Source organism: Emydura macquarii, unplaced genomic scaffold (genome assembly GCF_026122565.2).
Source record: "Emydura macquarii macquarii isolate MOO-44397 ecotype Brisbane River unplaced genomic scaffold, CSIRO-AGI_Emac_v2 contig_75, whole genome shotgun sequence".
Taxonomy (NCBI): domain Eukaryota; kingdom Metazoa; phylum Chordata; order Testudines; family Chelidae; genus Emydura; species Emydura macquarii.
In genome coordinates this window covers 6274189-6298055 of record NW_027130212.1, presented here as the reverse complement: position 1 = coordinate 6298055, position 23867 = coordinate 6274189, and the positions used below count along the sequence as shown (strand labels likewise).

At 39.5% G+C, this 23867-nt stretch overlaps 1 protein-coding gene across 2 annotated transcripts in view; it reads right to left on the bottom strand.

Annotated features, from left to right (window-relative positions):
- Positions 1 to 23867, bottom strand: part of SAMSN1 (SAM domain, SH3 domain and nuclear localization signals 1) — a 114709-nt gene that overhangs the window by 26016 nt on the left and 64826 nt on the right. The window contains exon 1 of one of the 2 annotated variants that reach the window (XM_067542968.1): positions 18861 to 18964. The exons of the other annotated variant lie outside the window; for it this stretch is intronic. Coding sequence (XP_067399069.1) covers positions 18861 to 18917 — 57 coding nt within the window. The 5' untranslated portion in view covers positions 18918 to 18964. Of the gene's footprint in view, positions 1 to 18860; positions 18965 to 23867 lie in introns of those variants that run through there. 2 annotated transcript variants of the gene reach the window in all.

Below are 23867 nucleotides of genomic sequence, written 5' to 3'. Positions count from 1 at the left end.
AATTTGCAGAATGAAATCTAATGCAGGCATGTGAAAAAACACCCTTATTTTTCCACAGAAGCACTGATCAAATGTCCCTGTATCATTTATTTCGATTCAGGAAATAATATTGCTGGCTTGTGCTCCATTCGTGCTAGAGTATGAAATAAACATAATGTGAAAAGGCAAACACATCAAATTGTTTGTAATGATTCTCCCACCTTCCTCTGCTTCTTTAATTCTCAAAAATTTGGGATTCTTTAAAATAACCACTTTAAAGAGGTTAAAAGACACATTTTTTAAATTTTAATCAGGTTTGTACTTGCCTGTGAGCTGTCCTTAAAATTTTCAGTAAAGTTTAGAAAAAGGGCAAAGAACAAAATACAACCCAAAATGTTTGGTGCGAAAATGGAAAAAACAAGACATTAAAATCTATGGGATACTATGTCTTCACATTATAAAATATATTTCCTAATTAAAGTATAAGGCAGGTAGTTCTTAATCTTATGACATATTAGTCAGAGTCTTCTGTATCTCAAAATCTATCCTATGTTACCACAAGTGGTGATGGTTGCCTTGGTAAATACTCATTATGGGTGAAATTCAGACAGGTCATATCTCCAATGGACACTGACAATTTCTACCTGCTGAGAATCTGCCCCCAGTGTAGATCCTCAGATGGTGTAAATCAGTATGGTTAGCGATTTCAAGCAAGCTACACTGATTTATGTGAGTTGAGGATCTGGCTCTGTATTTTCCTTCTTTTCTTTTTCTCTCCACAAAAGATTGTTCCTTTGTGATGTGTTTCTAGACTGACCCCGCTCTTTCCTCACTGCAGGGAAAGAAGCCACATCAACATCCAAGAGGACAAAATATGTCTGCTTCATCAATCAATGGAGTTAAGTAGAGCTGGGTAAGGTTCACCTACATAGAGTGGGGCTGAATACTTCCATGCCATGATACTTCTTGTCCATTCAGAACAAGGGATTCAGTGACAGCCACTATGTGGATGAAACAGAGATCTATCAAAGTAGAGATGGCTATTAGGTAGCCCATCTTAATTTTTTAACAGATCAGAGGAAATGGTTTTTTAACTGGCTTGAAAGCAAGATACCATGTTTTAAGTTTAGGGCTGTTCTGTGTGAAGAAGTTTCTCACTTCTCTATAAAGTATAAGAATTTGAATAGCTAATTCAGAAACAATCAGAAGTGTAACAAAGAACTAAAAGAGGAGACATCAGGCCCTCCATACTTCAGGGATTTGGCTCATTTACACATTAATTACATATACAGAACATCTGACTACTAATAAAACCGTTAATATAACCTTAAAATCTAGTCCATTTAAAAAACAAACCGTGGTTAAAGTTTGTAACTCCCCAAGGCAAAAGCAACAAAAATGATACAGCTTGTTCTTGCTACCTCAGATGGGGCAATCTACTGAAATGGCATTTTAAACTGGTTTAAAAATTACTCTATAAAAGATTCTGTCAATGTGCTCTGGCATTCAGTAATTGCATGGAGGTAGCAGGCTGAGAGGAAGAAAGGCAAAAGGGGTTGTTCAACAAAGCTGTCAGTATAAAATGTCAGAGCAAACACCCTAACTTTAATGATGGAAAAGAAATCACTAGAAAATAAACCGCTGTATAAAATAGTGTGTTCATTATATTTAACATTTCTACAGCTCAACAAATATCACTTGTTAAAGCAAATGTTGTTATGTCAGTTAAACAGCTGTTATATCAGTAAAAACAACGAGAGTCCTGTTGCACTTTAAAGCCTAACACATTTAATTTCTGCAGGCATAAGCTTTCGTGGGCTGTAACCCACTTCCTCAGATGTAAGGAATAGAAATGAAATAGGAGGTATATATGTACACACATCTAAAGGTAAGGAACAACAATGGGGAAGTTGGGTATAAGCAAAGTCCATTCAGTTAGAGTAATTGAGACCTATTCACAACCATTGATTAGGAGGTGAGAGCGTGTGAACAGTGACAATTACTTCTTGTAATGAGATAACCATTCCAAGTCCGTATTTAGACTTGTGTCAAGTTTGCAGATGAGTTCCAGCTCTGCAGTTTCTTTTTGAAGTCTGTTTTTGAAGTTTTTTTGTAGAAGTATAGCAACTTTCAAGTCAGCTACAGAGTGTCCTGGGAGATTGAAGTGCTCTCTGACTGGTTTATGGATGTTACCATTTTTTATGTCTGATTTGTGTCCATTTATTTTTTTGCGTAGTGACAGTCTGGTTTGGCCAATGTACATGTCAGAGGGGCATTGCTGGCACATGATGGCATATATTACATTAGTAGATGTGCGGGTGAATAAGCCCCTTATGGTGTGGCTGATGTGGTTAGGACCAGTGATGCTGTCACTAGAGTCGATGTGCAGGCAGAGCTGGCAACGGGGTTTGTGGCAGGAGTATGTTCCTGGGTTAGTGTTCTTCTTGTACGGTTGCTGGTGAATATTTGCTTCAGGTTGGGGGGCTGTCTGTAAGCAAGGATAGGCCTGCCTCCCACGGCCTGAGCGAGTTATATCAGTATATCTATCTAACACCCACCTAAACATCTAGAGCCTTCAGCAAAGTGTATAGTGAAACAAGTAGCACCTGGCAGTACTGTCAGAGTTTCCTTTAAAAACTTTGTTATTTTGTGGTTTAGAGTCTATGATAGTGATACTCAGACCTCAGAGGTTCAGGAGCCAAATGAGTGATCAACATTACCCAAAAGACCCACAATAGTGTGAAAATTCTTCAGATATATGTTATTCTCACAGCAAAATGACTGACCAAATATTCTACTATGGGTTAATAACATAGCTGATTGGCTAATAACATTGATTGGTCCATAATTAAATCACACAATGTTTTAATATCACATGGTGCAAAGACCCACAGGAGGAGACACATTAAAGAGCCACTTGCAACTTCCAAGCCTCAGTCTGAGTATCACTGGTCTATGAGTTTGGTCCTGCAACTACTGCATGCATTTGAACAACTCCATTCACTCAAGAGGGCGTCTCATGTTTCTAAAGTTGAGCAGGGGCATAAGAACTGGCAGTACTGGGGCCCATCTTCTTAATTTTGCTAAAGGCTGATGCCAGGTACATGGGAAAGGCCTAAACTAATAGCAAACTTCACTTTGCAAAAAATGTTTTAAATAAGTTATAACATGTCTGTGAGGCAAAATACTCATTGTTGTAGAAACATTTATCTCAGAAGTAGCATAGCTTTTTACAACCATAATTTACAAATATGGGGGGGAGGGTGACTTTTTTTTTTTTTTTTAAATAAAAGGCACATATAGATCCTGAACTTTAAATTACACCTACAGGCAGATTTTGAAAAGTACTTAGCACCATACAGCTCCCGTCAAAATTGACGGGAGCTAAAACCTGCTGAGCACATCTGGCAGTCTGGCTGATACCCACACATAGTTGCAATAATTATGGAATTCAGACAATTATTTATCTGCTGTTTCATTAAAAATGATTTTGAATACCACACAAAAGCATGGAAGGAAAACAACATTAAAGGAAGGTTAAGGATGTGTGACAAATTCAGAGGAGTTACGAAACTGACAGTTAAGGACTTGCCATGATGGGTACATCTACCTCACTATCACCCTCTTCACCCTTCATTTACACATGTGCACATACATCTAGGAATAGATCCTGAACCCCTTCCTCTCCAAATTGTCTCCTGAAGTCAAGGAGAGTGTTGCTTGAGTAAAGACTGGTTAAAACACTTGGAAAGAACTTAAGATTTGGGCTCAGATTCTCGAAGGTATTGACACCTAAGTTCCCAGATCCTCAAAGGTATTCAGGTATATAACCCCCATAGGGAATTAGGAGCCCTTGGGAGTTAGGCACCTTTGAGGATCTGGGTCTTAGTCCCTTCCTTAAATATGAACTTCTTTGCTTTCCCAATTTTTTTTCCAGAGCAATTCAAATATCCACACATATTAAAAGAACCAGCTTGTTTGATATTTAAACTCTCCCTCTACTTATTTATCTAGCAGGAATCCCTTTTTAAAAAAAAAATGTTGCGTGAGAAACAAGCTAGGCCCTGATCCTACAATGTTTAATGTAACTTCTCATGTTAGTATAATTACACACACTTACGTGTTTATAGGACTGAGCTCTTAGGGACTAGAGGCATTAAATAACAACGCTACTCTAAAGGAAGAAGTGAGTGAATGGTGCCTCAGAATGATAATACGCAGCGCTAACGAGAAATGCTAAGTCCTGCTTAGTGCAAGGAGGGAGAATAGATTTCCCTGGCAAAAGGACCCCTTACAGCCAGCACAGGAATCTTATGTATATATTCACTATTTATATTGCTGTGGTGCCAAGGAGCCCCAATCATGGACCAGCACCTCATTGTCTAAACATAGAACTAGATAAGTTTATGGAGGAGAGGTCCATCAATGGCTATTAGCCATGATGGGCAGGGATGCAAAATCATGCTCTGAAGTGTCCCTAGCCTCTGTTTGCCAAAATCTGGGAATAGGAGACAGGGGATGGATCACTTGATGGTTACCTGTTCTGTTCATTCCCTCTGAAGCACCTGGCACTGGCCACTGCTGAAGACAGGATACTGGGCTAGATGGACCATTGGTCTGACCCAGTATGGCCATTCTTATGTTCATAGAACAGTTCAGGGGGATACAACATGTCAGGGGGATTTGCTGCTGCTCATCCCTGCAGGATGGAAATGCACTCATAGCTAGCACTTGCTGCTGTCTGCAGCATATTTACTAGCCAGCTCTGGAGCAGGGTGGGATGGGAGAGGCAGAGAATACTTCCTTGCCCCCCATGGGGTGAATGTTTTGATCAGTGACTTACTAAGTCAGCTCTCCTACTATTTCTTCTAAGTGCTACATGACATCCTTTCTTGATGCTTTCAAGAGTGGCGGAAGGCCAGAGCAACTTATTTCTCCCACTTTGCATGCCATCCCTAATTGCTATCTTGCACACTTCGTACATCACTCATGTACAGGACAAATTGGCTTGATCCTTCTCCCAATGCAGTCAGTAGTAAAACTCCCTTGACTTCACTGAGAACACAATCAGGCCTTTACATCCCTTGTTATCACAACATAGTTTAAGGGTGAAGGAAGTTGTGAGAAAAATATTCTGTCAAATAAAGTTTTCAGTGGGGACTGGTATTAAATAGTAACCTCAGTCATCACTGTTGCATGCGACTGTCCTCCAAGCTTGCTCGGTTAGAAGAGTGAAGAAACTTTTAAAACCCATCAGCTAGGTTATACTGCAGTGATGTCCTTGACCACATGTAATGACCAACAATAAGCTAATTTTAAGAAAGTTTAAAAAAAAAGAGAGAGTTTTTATTACTTTTAAATGAATGTTTGAAGCATCATTTTGGTTCACCTGATTAATGTTCACAGCAAACTCAGCCACTGGAGTTGTAATGTTTCTGCAAGCTTCCCTACAGCAAAGTTTAGCCATTAATTCAGTGGCATATGTCAACTCAGCATAGCAAGGTCACTCTTCTCCTTCAAGGGGAACCTTTTTAGAAATAATAAAGCTGACAAAAAGTTCTTTTTTGCATGCTTTATGTCACCTGAGGTTGAGTGCTGCAGTTAATATCACAGAGCTTATAAACATTCCCATCTCAGACAGCCTCCAACCCCACCAGATTTTTGGAACCTAAACTTTTTTTTTTTTTTTTTTTTGGGGGGGGGGGGGGGGAGGGGGAGAGGAAGTAAGATAATGACAGTTTTATGTGGGGGAAAATATACACTATGTGATCCTAAATGAGTAAAGAATGAGTAAAACTTTTATTAGGATCTTTGGAGGAGAAATTTTGGAAGCCACTAGCACAGTGCTGATGTTGCAGTTTCCATTTAACAGGCTGGTGCTTAAAAAGAAAAATGTAGGATTAAGGGCTTTGTCTATTTGAATTCAGGAATCTTTCAACCTTTGGGTACAAGGTGGGGAAATGTATTTAAGATATTATCGAATCTCTGTTTCTAGTTCATTGCCAATTGTTATATCAGATTGTAAATCTGTAAAGGCACTTAATGTAAAGGCGAATACAAAAGTTTAGTGATTTATTGATAGTATTATTTTGAAACTTATACATTAATGGAGACTTGTTAGTAGTCTGTTATGACAAATAATTGTAATTAGAACCTGTTTATTGAGACACAGAAAGTAACTGTAAAGCATAATCAAACAAAAGACTTTAACCACTCCTAATGAAGGCCCCAATCCCGCAAGGACCATTACACCGACAGACTCCTCCTGCACAGAGCTCGTTTAAGGATCAGAGCCTAAAACAACTGAAGGATAAGATATATTGAAATATAGGCCAAATTTGTCCCTTGATTATATCCACTCAAACCTATTGAGTACAATTTTTATTAATAAATCTTTAGCAACATTAGCTGAAACCACTTTTATGAGTGTGAGGGCAGGTTTTTGGACCAATATTTATTATCAGTCATTGTTAATGTTAGAGTTATCGCAAATCTATAAGGCTATCGATTTTTCATTATTTTACCTATGAAAATGATTAAACAAACCACAAAAAGGCTACACTTTGCTACTGAAGGCTAATATTTGACTACTGTACAGTGAAGGCCACCTTATGGCATCCCTTTTTTCATCCACTCCTGAGTAGAGTGTCTGAGTTCCTATGTGTGCGTAATGTCTACCACACCTCAACACTAACCCTAGCTCCTGGACACAAGGAACACAGCTCATGTTTCATTGTAATGGCACAGGGTTCACTGCTACACAAATTGCATGTGATACATGTATGCACATGATAACATGCTTTGGACTTTGAAAGCTGATCATTTAGAACTGGATTTCATACAGTACATGTTAGGCTTTGGATCCTTATATGGGCTAAAAAAGAACATCCAGTTAATAGCATCTTAGTAATTTAGCACTGCCTAGGATCATTTCTTGGCATGAAAGATGCAATAGATGTGAGTCTGGGCAGCTTGTATAAACTAAGTGCTACAGCTGCAGTCTCGTGAGGAAGTCTTGTCTAATTGAATTAGTTACACGCACCATCTGATTCTCACCAGTAATTTTTACACCAGAAATGCACATATACACAACAGAAGATTCTTTGGGTAATGGGTTAAGACAAAGGTGTGGGTCTAGTAACTACACATCTGTCCCTTCTGTTCATTCTCTCACCCCTGCTAAAGCCACTTACAAGGGTCTTGTAATTCCTGAACCGATGATCCTGTCACTGTTGCTCAGGGAATTTGGAGAGTAACGTTAGGGCAGAAAGGATCTGATTTGTCTATATGAGAAAATAAGCAGAGCAGCTCCAAAAGCACATACTGATAAACCTGCAGAGCAAAAACACCCCTCTGAGAAAGCTCTCACATGACACAGCCACCTCAAAGTTCCCTAAAGCGCAGGTTAGTGCAGCACTGATGTATTGGCCTGGCGAAACCCTTGCACATTCTTGAAACACACACTGGCTGGGAGTGGAGGGACACTGATTTACTGACCAATAATTTGCTCAGCTCTTTTGCTTATTTTTCCTCTTCATTCACATCTACTGTCTGCAAAGTTTTTAGTGACTTTTTTCACACGTTGCATTCATGGTTCTCCAGTATTACACATAGGCAGGCAGGCAATAATCTTGTACAAAAAAGGTTATTACAGAAATGAGAGCTTGAAGGATATGTCTCACTAGGGGACATCAGCAAAGTCCAGCCTTGCACTTGTGATTAGAGCCCCCTCATGGTGGCTCTATTTACATTAGCTATTTACACCAGCTTTGCCCAGGCTCAGTTCAGAGTCACTCAGTTCAGTATAGATTTTTGATAACTATGCCCCTTTTTGGCTCAGCCACACCCCTTTTTTCCTGACACCTCATCTCACAGAGCCAGCCAGCAATGCCAACTACAGCTGTTTTGCATAATGGGAGAAACAGCTCAGTGGTGCAGAGTCGGTGCAATTCAAGAGTGATAAAGCTTAGCACTCACTTTCCAGAGGTGCCGCTGGCTACATATGCTGCCATGCAGCAGAAAGTTGACCCAGTGAGTTCCTTCATCTCGCTCAACCACCTTGTCATTTCAGCTTCACACATTGACTTTTGACTTTTTGTTGTGCTGTTGCTAAGTGAAGTTGATTTTTCCATCTCACTACCATGGGATAACAGTCTGTGACAAATCTCTCTCTGTGTCTCAAACTTAACGAGAAGGAAACAGTCTCTTGTTTGTGGTTTTCCCTAAGTTTAACCACGGTCTTTCTGTTGGATGTCATGCTGACAATAATCTTTCAGAATCAGGAAAGCAATAAAAATTTAAAAAATCCAACATAGTATTCCAAGCTCTGAGATCATCTCACCCTACCATTCAGTATTCCAAAGCATAAATCCTGGAACACCTTTTAAATGAGGTAGCAAGCCCCAGTAGAGAGAATTACAGTTTCCTTCAGCACCAGAGTAGGTGACCGGGCCACCCAGTCATTCCATGAAGATGTAAATGAGACCCATGCAGGATGAGAGAGTGGGGCTGCCTCCTTGTTCTCATGAAGATGAGAATGTGACCCAGGCATGAACAGAGAGGAAAGGCGGTGGGTCACTTGTCTTCTCCATAAAGATGACCTAATACTGTAGGGACATCAAAAGGTGCACCCCACCCCATTTCTTCTTCATCTTAGAGTGAGTGCTGCCCTCTTTGCCCTCAGTGTTGGTGTTGGGTGTGGCACATTCCTCGTCAGTGGAGTCCTTGAAGAGCTGCCCCACATGTTAGGAGTGGTGTTTAGTCAGTGAACAGTAATTGATATTTTTAAAAACCTTGTAAAACATATTTTGCTTCAGTTCCAATGTGAATGATGTGTGAAGGCCAGGGCCAGTCCTTATTATATTCAAATTATTTTGTATTCACCCACCCCTTCCTTTCTCTCCTCATGCATGAAGCAAAGGAAAAATGCAGAGATAACAAAAACTACTGAATTGGCAGCATGGGGGTATATTATGTATAATAATATAAGCAGCTGAAGCAGCAGCACTGGTGACAGCAGAAGCTTTAAATCTCCAGCATTTTTTCTAGACTCCGAACTTTAGCAATCAATCTCAGGAGGAGGAATAATAATAATAATAATGCTTCTAGAAGGGAGGAAGAGATGAATAAAGTGAAAAAGTAAAAGAAATGGGAAATAATCCAGGTTGCCTATCTGAGAGATAATCTGGCACCTGGTGATAAACATTCCAGTCATTGTAACACACACACACACCGCCACCATATGTTTTTATAGCCTTTGTTCATTTTTGTACTACTGATTGTTCAAAGCCTTTCTGCTGTGTTGTTGATACAACCATGAGAATGCATGTCAACTCATCTATATCTTGGTGCCAATACCCCATCACTGCAGCCACAGCAAAAATGCAGGTGTTGCCAATTTGATGAAAACAATAATAGTGCTCTTAGTAGCCAAAACAGCCCCAATGTCTCTTCTTCCTCTTCCTCTGCAGCTTGCAAAAATGCAAGCTAAGGAGACCTTGTAAGGATAGTGTGACCAGAACCTTTCACCTTGCTACCGCTGGTATCACCTGTGATTCCAGTCCAAACAATCTGTCACAGTCCGGGGAGTGGTTTTCATACCCATTTAGTCAATTATGTAGGAGGATTAACGCTATTAGTCACACAGAGACTCTCTCCCTAGTCTGTGGGGATTCAGACCCCAAAATGAAGTCTCTTAATTGGGCCAATTCTAGCTGGCAAATGCAAATGATAACATTTTGTGTGCTAGCAAGCTCTGCACAGCTACATATGGATTGATACAGTTACACTAGTTATTGCACGCTAGGTCTCTCCTTGACTTCAAGAGGGCAGATCCAATGCAGAGAGACAATGCACAGCATAACCACGGAACATTTTTATCTGCTCACGACGTCAAGTCAGTATGTGCAATAATGAATCGTGTCTTTGGCTAATACTTTCATACCATTCCATGCTTGTTTAAACTTGCCCATCAGTTACTTCAGGTCTGATAACTGAATTACGAATATTCTGACAGAGGTTACTGGCAGAGCGCTGTCATATACAAAGAACTGTAAGCCACATCCTCAGCCTTCCCAAACACAGACAATCCTTTTCCAAGTAACTACTTTCCAAGTATCAGACACCTTACTCTCATTTGGTTTGAAGGTATTTTGCATTACCTGAAAATACAGTGTCATAATTAGTAAAACGCTCTATAAAATAAATGAAAGAAAAATAGATATTGGGTCAGATCTTTAGTTGGTGTAAATCCACTGACTTCAGTATAGCTAACTCTTTTACATCAACTGAGTATCTGCCCCCCCTATGTTTATGAGTGTGTACACATGCCTGATGGAGAGCCCTGTTTTCAAATATGGCCCCCTTAGAGTGTCTGGGCATGTAATGAACATTCAACACATCTAAGCGCTAACAATAGCATCCACAGGGGGATGTTGGACATCCTAGGCCTTATTGTCTCATCAAAGGATCAGAGTAACTCCTAGAGTCATATCCTGTGGGGAAAGAATAGTGCCTCAGGGTTTCAAAAGCCCATCTTGTTCCTGGACAAACACCATGAAAAAAAAAAAACTTTCTAAATATTCTTCTGATGAAAGACACAAAAAATAATGGCTGTGAAACAAGGTATCATATCATTGCCTGACAAAAATTAGAGGCTGTGGCACCTTCCATGCACACAATAAAAATCACCCAAGATTAGCTCTAACCTTGTTCTAGGTTTTTATACAGCCACAGGGAAACAGGAAATAGCTATCTGAAATGTCACCTGCAATCTTTTTGTATACACATTTACATATTTGGCTATTTCTAGTATACTTTTTACATGAACCCCTTTTGTTAAGGCTTACAGGTATTTCCCCTATAAGCCAAATCCTTAAAATTACGTCGCAGATGTCATCTCTTTCTGGTTACTTTACAGATGTACTTTTCAAATGTATTTTGACAAACAGTCTCTCCACAAGAAGCAACACAGTAAAGACCTTTAATGACAGAACTCTGTGTCCCTTTTGCCTATGAGCATAAATCTGCACAGCAGGCAGTACAGTGAAAACAGCTTATCATCAGTTTATCACTCCTCCTCAATGTTAAAATGAAATGCAAATGGAAACAAACACCACTTCAGTCATGGCTGTGAAAATTAGCATCCATGACATTAACAGGGGCTCATTTATGCACTTGAAATTTTGGAAAAACATATAAAAACTTGCTATTTTCAGAACTGTATCAGACTATGAACCAACGTTAAAGAGCTGAGCTTCTACTGCTGAAGGATAAAGCCTAGTTAATATTCATTAACTCTGAACAATCTCTACACTGCAGACCTTAGTATACAGAAGTTCTAATTATGACGAATTATTCTTGGTGCTAAGGTTTCTTGCACCTTTATTTTGTATTTTCTTTTCTCTCATCAGTATTCACCTTATGGAGAAATCCTGGCATTGACTTCACTGGAGCCAGGATTTCAATAAAAATGTATAAGAAGGGAAACTATTGGTGTGGTGTACTGCTAGAATACGATAGCTTTACAGTGAAATATTTTAGCTCAGATCAGATTTGCCATGTTATTTCATAAGCATCTTTTGAGCTCTGAAAATTAATAATATCAGTGTATCCTGCAAACAAGCTCACGGGGACTTTACTAAGTAGTTTGAACATACGTTGAAATAAACAGAAAATGTATTCTGCATGATTCTGCATGGTTTCACACCTTGCATAGGTGGAGGTTCAAACACCACCATGTTGGTGAAGCATATTTGAAAACAGAATGAGACAACAAAATGTCTCGAACCTTTAACAAAGATAGAACAGTTGTCATCCAAAATAAATATATAAAGGCAAAACTTGCTTCAACCAAGTCCAAAGGAAAGAGTTTAAAGTAAGGCTTGCTTCAGCTTGGAGAGGAAGCAACAGGAATCCCTTCGTTCTCTACCTGACTGTACAAATTTCAGAGGCAGAGACAAGAGATGAATTTGTTACAGTCCACAGTTATGTGCATTTTACAAGCTATACAGTAGAATCTCAGAGTTACGAACACCTTGGAAATGGAGGTTGTTCATAACTCTGAACAAAATGTTATGGTTGTTCTTTCAAAAGTTTACAAGTGAACATTAACTTAACACAGCATTGAAACACTCCTGTGCAGAAGAAAAATGCTTCTTTCCCTCTATTTTTTTAGTAGTTTACGTTTAACACAGTGCTGTACTGTATTTGCTTTTTTTCCCCCTCTCTCTGCGGCTGCCTGATTGTGTACTTCTGGTTCCAAATGAGGTGTGTGATTGACTGGTCAGTTCGTAATCTGAGGTTCTACCGTATTACAATAATGAATAGACACTATCTGCCCCTGGTGCTGTCATGGACACCTGGGCAAAGGGAGTACAAAGTGGATGTAAAACACTGCCTAATAAGACTACTAGCATTTTGTGCTCATGTTGCACAAGTCTATGAGACTGGCCGAGGTGCATGGCATTGGAGTGTCAAGGCCTATATAATTTCATCAGAATGCTTCCCCTACAACAGGAGGGCGAACACATCTGAAGTTTGAAATTTGACCAGTTGCATATGAATAGCCCCTCTGCTAGGTTTGGCCGAAACTGGGCATGTGGATGGGAATCAAAATTATTATTTTAAATGAGTGAAAAATCACTTCTGAGCACTGACAGTTGGTGCCTAATAAGATTATAGCAGAGTTTAAAAGAAGTGATCAAAAGCCCACTGAGGTCACTGGAAATACTCTAGTTGACTTCAGGGTTCAGGCTCTAAACAAAACCCTTTGTGATATCACACACATTCTCCTGGCCCAGAGACGGGCACAGGGGTAGCTGGTGGGAAAATTGACATAAACTTGTAACTGTGTCACTGAAACATACTGTAAAGAGCATCTACTCACCTCCTCATTAGCTGCCCTACAGATAACCTCTTTTCGAGGCAGTAGCTGAAACTTGTGTAGAGAGGAGACAGAGCTGTCACTACAGCTAGCAACACAAAGCTTACTCTCGGAGAGATCAGTATGACCACAGAGCTCAGCGCTAAATGCAAAAGCCCATTTTTTCTTTGCCCTAACCTGCCAACAGCATGACATTTTAAACAACAGCAACACAAAATAAACAAAACCCAGTCCCCTGGAAGGGAGGGGGGAAAGAGGGAGTAGTGAGAGTAATATATCTTGATGGATTCACTTATAATTATGGGAGGCACTCAGATACCATACTGATAGGAAGCTGTGTAAGAACCTAGCCAGAAAAAAGTGAACATTAACCTAACACATGGGCATGTATTAACACACTTAACTTAACACACTTAATTATGGGCATGAAAAAAAAAAAGAACTTCACAACTTTAGGGTCCTTCCACATTCTGTTCTGTTCTATATTCTGCAGTATTCTGAAATTTTCTAAGCTTTCAGTTTTTAAAGAAAAAAATATCCAGTTTCTGGGCCAGGTTGTCAACTGATATATAATGGTGTAGCTCCATGGAAGTAAATACATCTATATTAATATACATTAGCTAGGGATCTGACCCTTCCTTTTACCCTTTAGACACTGCCATCACAATATAACTGGATATTCTATGGCTTTGTTAAACAGACTCGCAGAAAACTGTCACAGGACACAGAAAGAAAAATTCACCTTTGGGATGAGATCAGATATGGAAAGTTTTGGATCAAAACATGACTGTTCATTTACATTACATGTACTATATAAACTGTGTGTATTATGTACGCACACATGTACAGATACACACACGGTGCTTGCTAAGTAATTCATGTTGCTGCAGTCCTACATGATTCTAAGGAATGGTAGAAGGGAAAACAGCACAATAAAGATAACGGATTCAAGAAGGTAGACTAGCAAACTCAGGGAACTGGTAGGTAAGATCCCATGGGAAGTATGTCTAAGGGGAAAAGCAGTTCAAGAAAGTGGGCAGTTTTTCCAAAGAGACATTATTAAGGGTACAAGAGCAAACTATCTCACTGTGTAGGAAAGATAGGAAGTATGGCAAGAGACCACACTGGCTTAACCAGTAGATCTTCAATTATCTGAAACTCAAAAAAGTGTCCTACAAAAAGTAGAAAGTAGGTCAAATAACATATAACACAACTAGGTCAAATAAACAACAACTAGGTCAAATAATAAATAACACAAATATGTAGGGACAAAATTAGAAAGGTCAAGGCACAAAATGAGATTCAACTAGGTAGAGACATAAAGGGTAACAAGAAAACATTCTACAAACATATTAGAAGCAAGAGGAAGACCAAGGACAAGGTAACCCATTACTCAATGATGGGGGGAAAACAACAGCAGAAAGTATGGAAATGGCAGACGTGCTAAATGATGTTTTGTTTCAGTTTTCACCGACTGGACATCTAACATAGTGAATGCTAGTGAAAATGAGGTAGGATCAGAGGCTAAAATAAGGAAGAAAAAGTTAAAAGTTACTTAGATAAGTTAGATGTCTTCAAGTCACCAGGGCCTGATGAAATACATTCTAGAATACTCAAGGAGCTGACTGAGGAGATCTCAGCCATTAGTGATTATCTTCAAAATTCATGGAAGACGGGAGAGATTCCAGAGGACTGGAAAAGGGCAAATATTGTGCCAATCTATAAAAACCTGGGGAATTACAGATCAATCATCTTAACTTCAGTACCCAGAAAATTAATGGAGCAAATAATTAAGCAATCAATTTACAAACACCTAGAAGCAAATAAGGTGATAAGTAACAGTAAGCATGGACTTGTCTAGAACAAATGGCGTCAAACCAACCTGATAGCTTTCTTTGACAGGGTAACAAACCTTGTGGATGGGGGGAGTGGTAGATATGTTATATATTGACTTTAGTAAGGCTTTTGATACTGTTTGTCATGACCGTCTCATAAACAAACTAGGGAAACCTAGATGGAGCTACTATAAGGTGGGTGTATAATGGGTTGGAAAGCTGTTTCCAGAGAGTTGTTACCCGTGGCTCACAGTCAAGCTGGAAGGGCATATCGAGTAGGGTCCTGCAGGGATGAGTTCTGGGTCCAGTTCTGCTCAATATTTTCATCAATTATTTAGATAATGGCATAGAGAGTACACTTATGAAGTTTGTGAATTATGCCAAGATGGGAGGGGTTGCAAGTGCTTTGGAGGATAGGATTAAAATTCAAAATGATCTGGACCAGCAGTTCTCAACCGGTGGTACATGTACCACCGGTGGTATTTCGAAGAAGGCTGGGTGGTACGCGAGCCATACCGCGCCGCCGAATCCGCTGCTGAACGTTCCCCCCTCCCCCCCCCGCCGCCGCGAAACCCCGCCGCCGCCGAAAGTCCCCCCCTCCCCCCACCCCCACAAAACCCTGCCGCCGCAAAGGGGCAAACAGGGCAGGGTTTCGGCGGAGGGAATTGTTCCCCCATATAACCCTGCCGCCGCCGAAAGTCCCCCCCCCGCCACCGCCGCGAAACCCCGCCGCCGCCGAAAGTCCCCCCCCCTTTTTTCCCCGAGTAGCACTTGACCTGACTGTACCTGACCTGAGTTGTACTCAGGAAAAAAAGGTTGAGAACCGCTGATCTGGACAAACTAGAAAAATTGTCTGAAGTAAATAGGATGAAATTCAATAAGGACAAATGCCTTCCATTTAGGAAGAAGCAATCAGTTGCACACATACAAAATGGGAAATGACTGTCTAGGAATGAGTATTGCAGAAAGAGATCTGGGGTCATAATGGATCACAAGCTACATATGATTCAATAGTGTAACACTTGCAAAAAAAGCAATAATTCTGGGATGTATTATCAGGAGCGTGGTAAGAAAGACACAGAAGTAATTCTTCCGCTCTACTGAACACTGGTGAGACCTCAGCTGGAGTATTGTGTCCAGTTCTGGGCACCACATTTCAGGAAAGATGTGAACATATTGGAGAAAGTCCAGAAAAGAGCAACAAAAATGAAACATGACCTATGAGGGAAAATTGAAAAAACATGGGTTTATTTAGTCTGGAGAAGAGAGGACTGAGAGAGGACATGATCACAGTTTTCAAGAACATAAAATATGGTTACAAGTAAGAGGGAGAAAAATTGTTCTCCTTAACCTCTAAGGAAAGGACAAGAAGCAGGAATCTCCATCATTGGAGATTTTTAGGAACAGATGTGACAAACACCTGTCAGAGATTTTCTAGTTAATACTCAGTACTGTTGTAAGTCCAGGGGACTGGATTAGATGGTCACTCGAAGTCCGTTCCAGTCCTACAATTCTATGATTCTATATGTAATACAGGGAACAGCTACAGTAATTGCTATCAAATGGTAAATATCACCACTTTAATAGTGAACACATATCCATACACACATCCTGATGTATATCTCATTACCAGGCGACCAGCTGCAAAAGAGTCTCTATGGAGCACTTGCTTAGCCAACCATATCTATTAGCCAAACACAGGGGCAACTGACTGCCTAGAAAAGGATTTCCAACCCCATCCTCATGTGATTGCTCTTCACCAATATAAGTCTATACCATATATTAGATATTCTTCATGGACATCAAATGCATGATACATTTATAGTAAAATAAAAATTTGAAAAGGGAATCATGATGGAAATTTTGTAAATTAATGTACAAAAGTAAACATAAAAATGATGAAGAAAAGTGACTGGTTATAATGTGCATGAACCGATATAGAATGTTGACTGGGTAAAGCATAGTAACCAGGAAGATATTTAGGGAAATCCATTACAAAATTTTGTAAAATTTGTCATAAGCAATAGGCCTGCGTCCTGTACATTTCCCAACTGCACACTGAGTAAATGAGGTAACTATCTTGCTTAGAGGGAATAAGTTACAAAATGCACTATGACAAGCAATGGTTTAGATGTAGTATGTTCTTTTTCCATTCTGAATATTATGGTCCTCAGACATTCAGCAAACTGCTCCCACTGAGAGACATTCACACAATGGGGCCTAAATCTTCATGGCCTTGCAGTTAGTGTAATCACTGGCACCTGTCCAAAGCAGAGTGCCGATGTGATGAGAAAAGGAGACAGACTGACTCGCCCAGAAAAAGCAAGTCTTTTTCAGACTGAAGTTCTAAAACTACATACTATTACAGAAGTGATACATACGAACAGCACCATTATACTAGGCATTACTGATCTCCTGATATAAATGTGAGTGTAAAATTAATTTAATTTGAAGAATAAAATAAAATTAAAGGTATGAGTTCTTCATTCTCATTAAAGTGATTTAAGGCCACATCTCCTTGTTTGCTGTTTATTTTATTTTTTTGTATAGCATCCTAGGTGTCCATGGAACTCTTCAGCAGAACAGGTCAACTGAAACAGGGAACCTTGAAATATCCTTTTATTATATTTTTATTGATCACTAAGAGCCATTGTTCAGTAGTCACCTATCAACACATTTTAAGTTAGGCCTGATTCTGCCATCTGGAGCCATGTGGAATCCATAGCCCCAACAAACTCAGTGGGACTATTTGTACAGAAAGGTACCATTGCCCAGGAGTAAAGGTGGCAGTATTTGGCCCTTAATTAATATATCTGAGGAAAAAAACCTAAAACCATCTACAAATGAGAAGGAAATGATTCTCTTATGCCCATTTCTTACTTTTTGTTATATGCCATTCATTTAAAACGAGCTATTCGTTATTTTAACTCACTGCCTATAAAATGCATCACAATAATTTAACAGCATAAAATACATAACTATAAGAACAAAATGGTAATCAGGAAGGGCTTGATCCAGAGCTCATTGAAATCCATAGAATGACTCCAATTACTTCAATGGTCAATAAATCAGACCACAGAACTAGTGGTTGTCTCACACAAAGGCCAGCTGTGGTGAAAACGGGAATGCTTCTGATGAGGAATTGTCTTCAGTAATCGTTTAGGACTGAGAAGTTACAAGATGAAGTATATTCCCATGCAATGGGGAGTTAGTTCTGCGAGCTATGGGACACCCCGCTGAGAGCAGTGAGATGTTGGCAGGGGCTCTCACGAGCCCCTTGTTAAAATTCTGGCACCACCAAATTGAGGAAAAGTGTGGATATTTCAGACTTCATCTCATGTTTCATATCTGCCAGTGGTAACTTACCTCACAGGCTCAGGAAAGTATTTCTGAAGGCAATTTTATTTTATTTTATTTTTTGCTTTGGAAAGGGCCAGATTGCAACCAATGGCAGGAACTGAAGATAAATTCCTGGGTCAGGACATTCTGATACTCTTTACTCTCCCTCCTCCAACTTCAGATTGCAGAAGTTGAACAACGTTGTATATTATCAATTGACTCAGCATATTTTTTCAGGCTGAAAATATAAATATTTCCAGCAAAGGGCAGTTGACTAAAGGATTGTTTGCCAAATGTTGCCTCCTTCTTTAGTATTATGAAACCACAGTTATGTTTAAATGGGGGGGAAAAAGAATGGATCTGCTAATCCTTCTTCTGTCCTCACTATTAGCACACACTTTCCTGCTACATTCTTAGTTTATCACAAGCTAAAGAGGGGGATTTATGTGGAAGCTATTGTTAAAATAGCAGCAAAACATCAGGAGGCAAATGCTAACAGGACTCTTCTGAGCAGACACCTCCAAATTTTGTTCTCCCTTTACAATGTGAATGGCAGAAGATTCCATAAACTGAAGCCACTAAACTGAGTCTAGAGATCATAGTAATGAAGCACAAGTCAGTGTATTAGGAACTCCTGAGGCACTATCATGTGTTACTTAACATCAGATTTTCCAGTTCAACTTTTTCATAGATACTACAAAGCCTGTATCATTGCACATATTTTTTTTTAAATGAATGACTGATGCTCAATCCTTTCAAGCGTCAAAATACCTGTTTTGCAAACTGTTCAGTATCTCTTTTGTTATTATATAGCATTCTCTTACCTTTGGCTTTTGACATTTCTCCTTATCTGACACATTGGAAGTTTTTCTCTTCAACATTTTAAAATTCGGATTTATCCAGATTAGGAGCAGTTGTCTGACTTTAACCAAACTACGTTCTGCAAGTGCATGATATATAGAGTGCACACCAGCTGAATGGTACTTCCTTATTCTAGTCAGGATGTGACCTCACTCTTTTGTAGAGCTTCTGGGCAGAGGGAGGGAGGGAAGAAGTAGTATGGGGTGGAGGGGAGAAACACCAACAATTAAGGCAGAACCTCCAAAGGCTTGAGCACAGGATTGGGAGCCAGGAACTCCTGAGTTCTCTTCCAACCACTATCACTATTAGGTCGTTAATAATGCTTTTCTCCCTGTCTTCCCACCCAGTCTTGTGGCACTGCCGCTCGTATCATTCCAATACAAGCAGACCCAGTGGAGAATGGGAGTTACTGCTGCTCTGAGATTGAAGTGATATTTTTCCCCCCAACAGATTTGAAGAGCAATATGCTGTGTGGCTCAGCTGTTTCCCTGACTCCCCCTTTACCTCTTGGCCATGTGGAACTGGTCTCCATCTCAGCGGATGCAGAGAGAAGAGAGGCAACTACATGGGCCGGGGGGAGGCATGAGGAAGGAAGGAGAGGAGCTATCTTTGCCTTTTGCATGGAGGAAACCTCTCAAACTTTATCATAGGATTTGGATTTCCTAAGACAGCACTTTAAAGTCCTTTGTTCAGAAACATCATCACAGATACCATGAGAAAAGGAAGAGGTGAGACAATCAAAACTGACAATAGACTAAAAGAAAGAAAAGAAAAAGTTCAAGATAAAGAGACCTGGCCGGGGGGGGGGGGAGAGACACAAGGACCCCTTTTAAGCCCTTTAAAAATAGCTAAGAAGCTTAAAGAAGAAAAGATATGTAACCAAACCTACATTTAATTTTATGTTTTCAATAATTTTAACACACTTGCCAAGGAGACAGAATAAGGCAGCAGAAATCCCATGGGTCCAGTATCTTGAGAATAGCTGACCGAACTGCGAATCACTGCCAGTAAAACCTGCCCCCATGCAAAACTCTGCTAACTTCACATTGAAAGTTGTAAGAGAATCCAGCAGTTTCAAACAAAAACTCTTTTGGGCCACACATATCTTCAACAGGATCACAACGCAAAGTTTTTTGCTATACATGGATAAGCCTGGATTTTTAAAGCTGATCAAACAACAGAGTGGAATTTTTATTAAAATTTGGACATTGCCAAAATGATTAAATTTGTCAAAACAACAAAGTTTGAAAGTTTTCAACCAGCCCTATCTAATTACTTGGTTAGGTTATGTTTTAACACCAAACTGGAGATGGCTGGTCACATCAGAGATCTCTGGGTCAAATAAAAACTCACAAACCTTGTGAATCCATAAGCAATGCACAGAGCCTAACAAATATACTGCTTTGTTCTTATTTGTCATCCTTTTACAACCGGGTTTGAATGAACCTGAATCTTAAAACAAATTAAAAGGCAAGAAACCATCTGAACTGAAACCAAGGAGAACGTTTGTTAAAACCCAGCAAAAGATGCACAGCTCTTATCTCAAGGGCTGCCTTTCCCTCTATTCCTGTAAAAACACTTCTAGTTTTTCTGATGCATGACTGAGGCCTGGTCTACACTTACTAGCAAATTTGGTAGCAGCCGACAGGAGTTAAGCAAGTTACATAAAGCGGCTTGCGTAACTTATGTCGGCTTCCTAAATTCTGTTCTGTATACCATCTCCACTACACTGTGCCAACGGGAAATGCGTACCCGTTGACTCAGCGTTACTCGTTTTCTGGAGATGGTTTTATTAAATCGACTCCTGGATTGATTGAGTGGGTCTTCACTTCTGTTCAATCAAACTGGATAAATCGATCTGATGGTGGCAAATTTGCCGCTGTCATTGTAGACATAGCTTGAGGAGAGGAATAAAATAAGGGTGTTGTTGAAAAGTTCTCTCTTCCTTCCTATTTAGCAATCAATATAAGACACCTCAGAGATCCATTTTCAGATGAGTTCCAATTTAATCTTGTTATGCTGACTACTGTTTCTACATATGCAAATTTTAGGAGGCAATGTTAAGTTTGAGTGTTTGGTACGCTGGGCAGACTGGTAACAAATGATGAAAGATTCTCCTGTAATGGGGAAACTAAATGGATGCCTAAGTATTCCTTTCCAGACTTCCTAAAGCCAGGTTTTCTTAAAAAAATTGTAGAATTTCTATGAGGACAATGCAATGCCATCCTTGGGTGTTCAAGCTCAACAGAAGACTTTTGTTTACAAATTTTAATCAGAGTTGCACAAACTTAAACCAGAGCTGAATTTGTCCCCTATCCTTTGTTTGGTGTTGATGAAGGACTTGGAAAGGTAAATTTCCCATCCTCACACATCTGATAACACCTAAAAAGTCCACTTAGATTTCTGACCCAAATGATAATGAGATTAAACCACAGTACCATAATTATTTGATTCACCTTGGTAATTCAGTAATTACAGAATTACATACAGTATATATTTTGTAGTAATTAAACTTGTTATTTCTCTTTATAAATGTATTATTGCACTGTATTACATTTCTCTTTAATCTATTAAACTGTATGCAAACTTTAGGAGGAAATCAGACTGCACTGATCCTTAGACAGTGATTTCCTGTCTCTGCCCACAGTTAAAATCTTCATGATGAATAAATGGGAACTTATCTGAACAGTAATATATGAGCTTCCTTTCTCTAGCATATTTATTGTTGAACAGGAAGAAAGAGGCCATTTCAAGAAATATAGTACCTACCCATATTATTTCTTCTCCTCATTCACACACCAGAAAAATTATAACAGCTTGAAGGCTGACCTGATTATCTTCTTGTCCTTGAAAGGTTGATACACATACTAGTTTTAGAAAAGTGCCAAAGGAGGAAAAAAAATCCAACAAAGAGAACATTGAATGCAATTAATTTAATAAACCAGCACATTTAAAGGAAGTTCCATTTGAAATGAAAAATAACAGGTGGGGTAATAATAGCATACTTCATGATTATATCCTTTTAATTTCAAACTGGTGTTTAAATGAAGAGTGGAAGTCCCCAAAATTATTCTCATGCCTATGCTATAGAACTGATAAGAAGAGTTGAAGACTGTGTCTACCCAATGATACATCAAGATGTGTCTTATCCATACAAAATATACCATGCCTTGTGAAGTGGTACAATGAAGTCAATAGGAGCTGTGATTACTCAGCACCTTTAAAAATCAGGCCCTTAATATTTCAGATTGGGCATTCAAAATAAGTGGACACATTTGAAAATATTGGTCTTTATGTGCAGTATATTGACTGAAATACCTAATCTTAACAACAGGAAGTAATGACAAAGCAGCTATTTCACTTGGTTAAGTCACAGTCAGAATACAGTTGCACTCTGTTGAACTTGCACTATGCAAAAACCCCATGAAGAAATTTCTGACCCAGGGAGCACTGCCTTGGTGTGCTCACAACCTCTGCTAGCGTAAGTGGGGAGTGAAGTATAAAGAGCGTATCTCAAACGTCAATCCCACATGGTAGCCCCATGCCTTACCACTCGATGACTAGGTCAAGCTCTCTTATGCAATGTCAATTTAGAACCAACACCAGTCAAAGAAAAGGTATGCTATAGAATATGATGAGGGAATGGGTCTCAAAGAGAACAGCTGCAGGGTGTTCCCAGGATATCATTTTTTATAGCTTTGAATGGCATAGCCCAGAATTTTTCTCTTTTTTTCTGTTTCTTTTTCTGTTTCTGTTTCTAAGCCTTTCTGTTGGGAAAGCTCCGACTCAATGAGATGCAGGTCTGTGTTTTTAAGTGTGTAGACACAGGCTGATCCCACTTCCTAGGAACGATTTCACACTTGTGATTTCCGAAAGATGAGTATATGTCACTGGTGGTTTTCCTGTGTGATTATTGTAATCAGAGCACTGTTTACTGTGCGTGACGGATAACAACCTGCAAGGGGGATGCTGGTGTTGCTTTAGGTGTATGTAGGTACAACAAAGAACTTTTAAGTGTAGATGTACTTTTAAAAGCTAGAGGGCAAATATCTAGGATATCTCAGTAGATTACATTTGTGAATTCTGGGATTACTAATCAGATGCAGGAGTTTTTCATCCAGGTAAATTGCATGATTATACAAGAGTTGGTTTATAATTATACAAGCTATTGCACAGGTTGTCAGAAATATTTTTACAAATAAATTGAAAGAATGAGGACCCATAGCGCTGATGCACTGCATATATACACACTAGGAAAGCCACAGAACAATTATAATATTTTAAATAAAAGATCTACTGTAAAAAATGTTCAGATGCTCTGTGTTAACCTTATACACAAAACATAGCATGTTTCATTCTGCAGCTTGAAAAACAGCTTAATACTCAAGCACTAGCAGTGCAGTTGGGGATTTTCCAAGATATGTGCATGATGTTGCTTGCCTGCCTATCTCCGATTAAAATCAAGATCAACAAAAGTAAATTCTGATGAACTCTAATGTACCGCCTGCTGTCAGGAAACTCTTTGTAGTTTGAGCCATCTTTTACCAGTAAACATCTCATGCTGAATTTCTTCACTGTCAGAATGTCAAGTTGCCATACTGTCACATGATTAGAACTGCTGTTTAAATGCTAACATGAAAAAGAAGATAGAGGAATACATTCTCCATGTTCACTTGCAGAGCTTTAATTCATTTGGTCTATGTGGAGGAGGGTACTTTTTCTCTCCCATGACATGCAGTTTCAGGTGGGTGGTATTCAAAATTTGAACAGACACTTTTGAGTCATGCTAACATGTGGACCCAGTTAGCTTCATCAAGAGTATAATAGGGGCTGGAATCTCTCTTTGGGCCAGAGGAAATTGGGGAGCAAACCTAGGAGGTCCTGGAGGGAAACCTTAGGGACAGTCAAGCTCAAGGAAGACATTTAGGCTGAGGTTTATGGTTTGTTATTGTTTTTGAGTGAAACTCCTT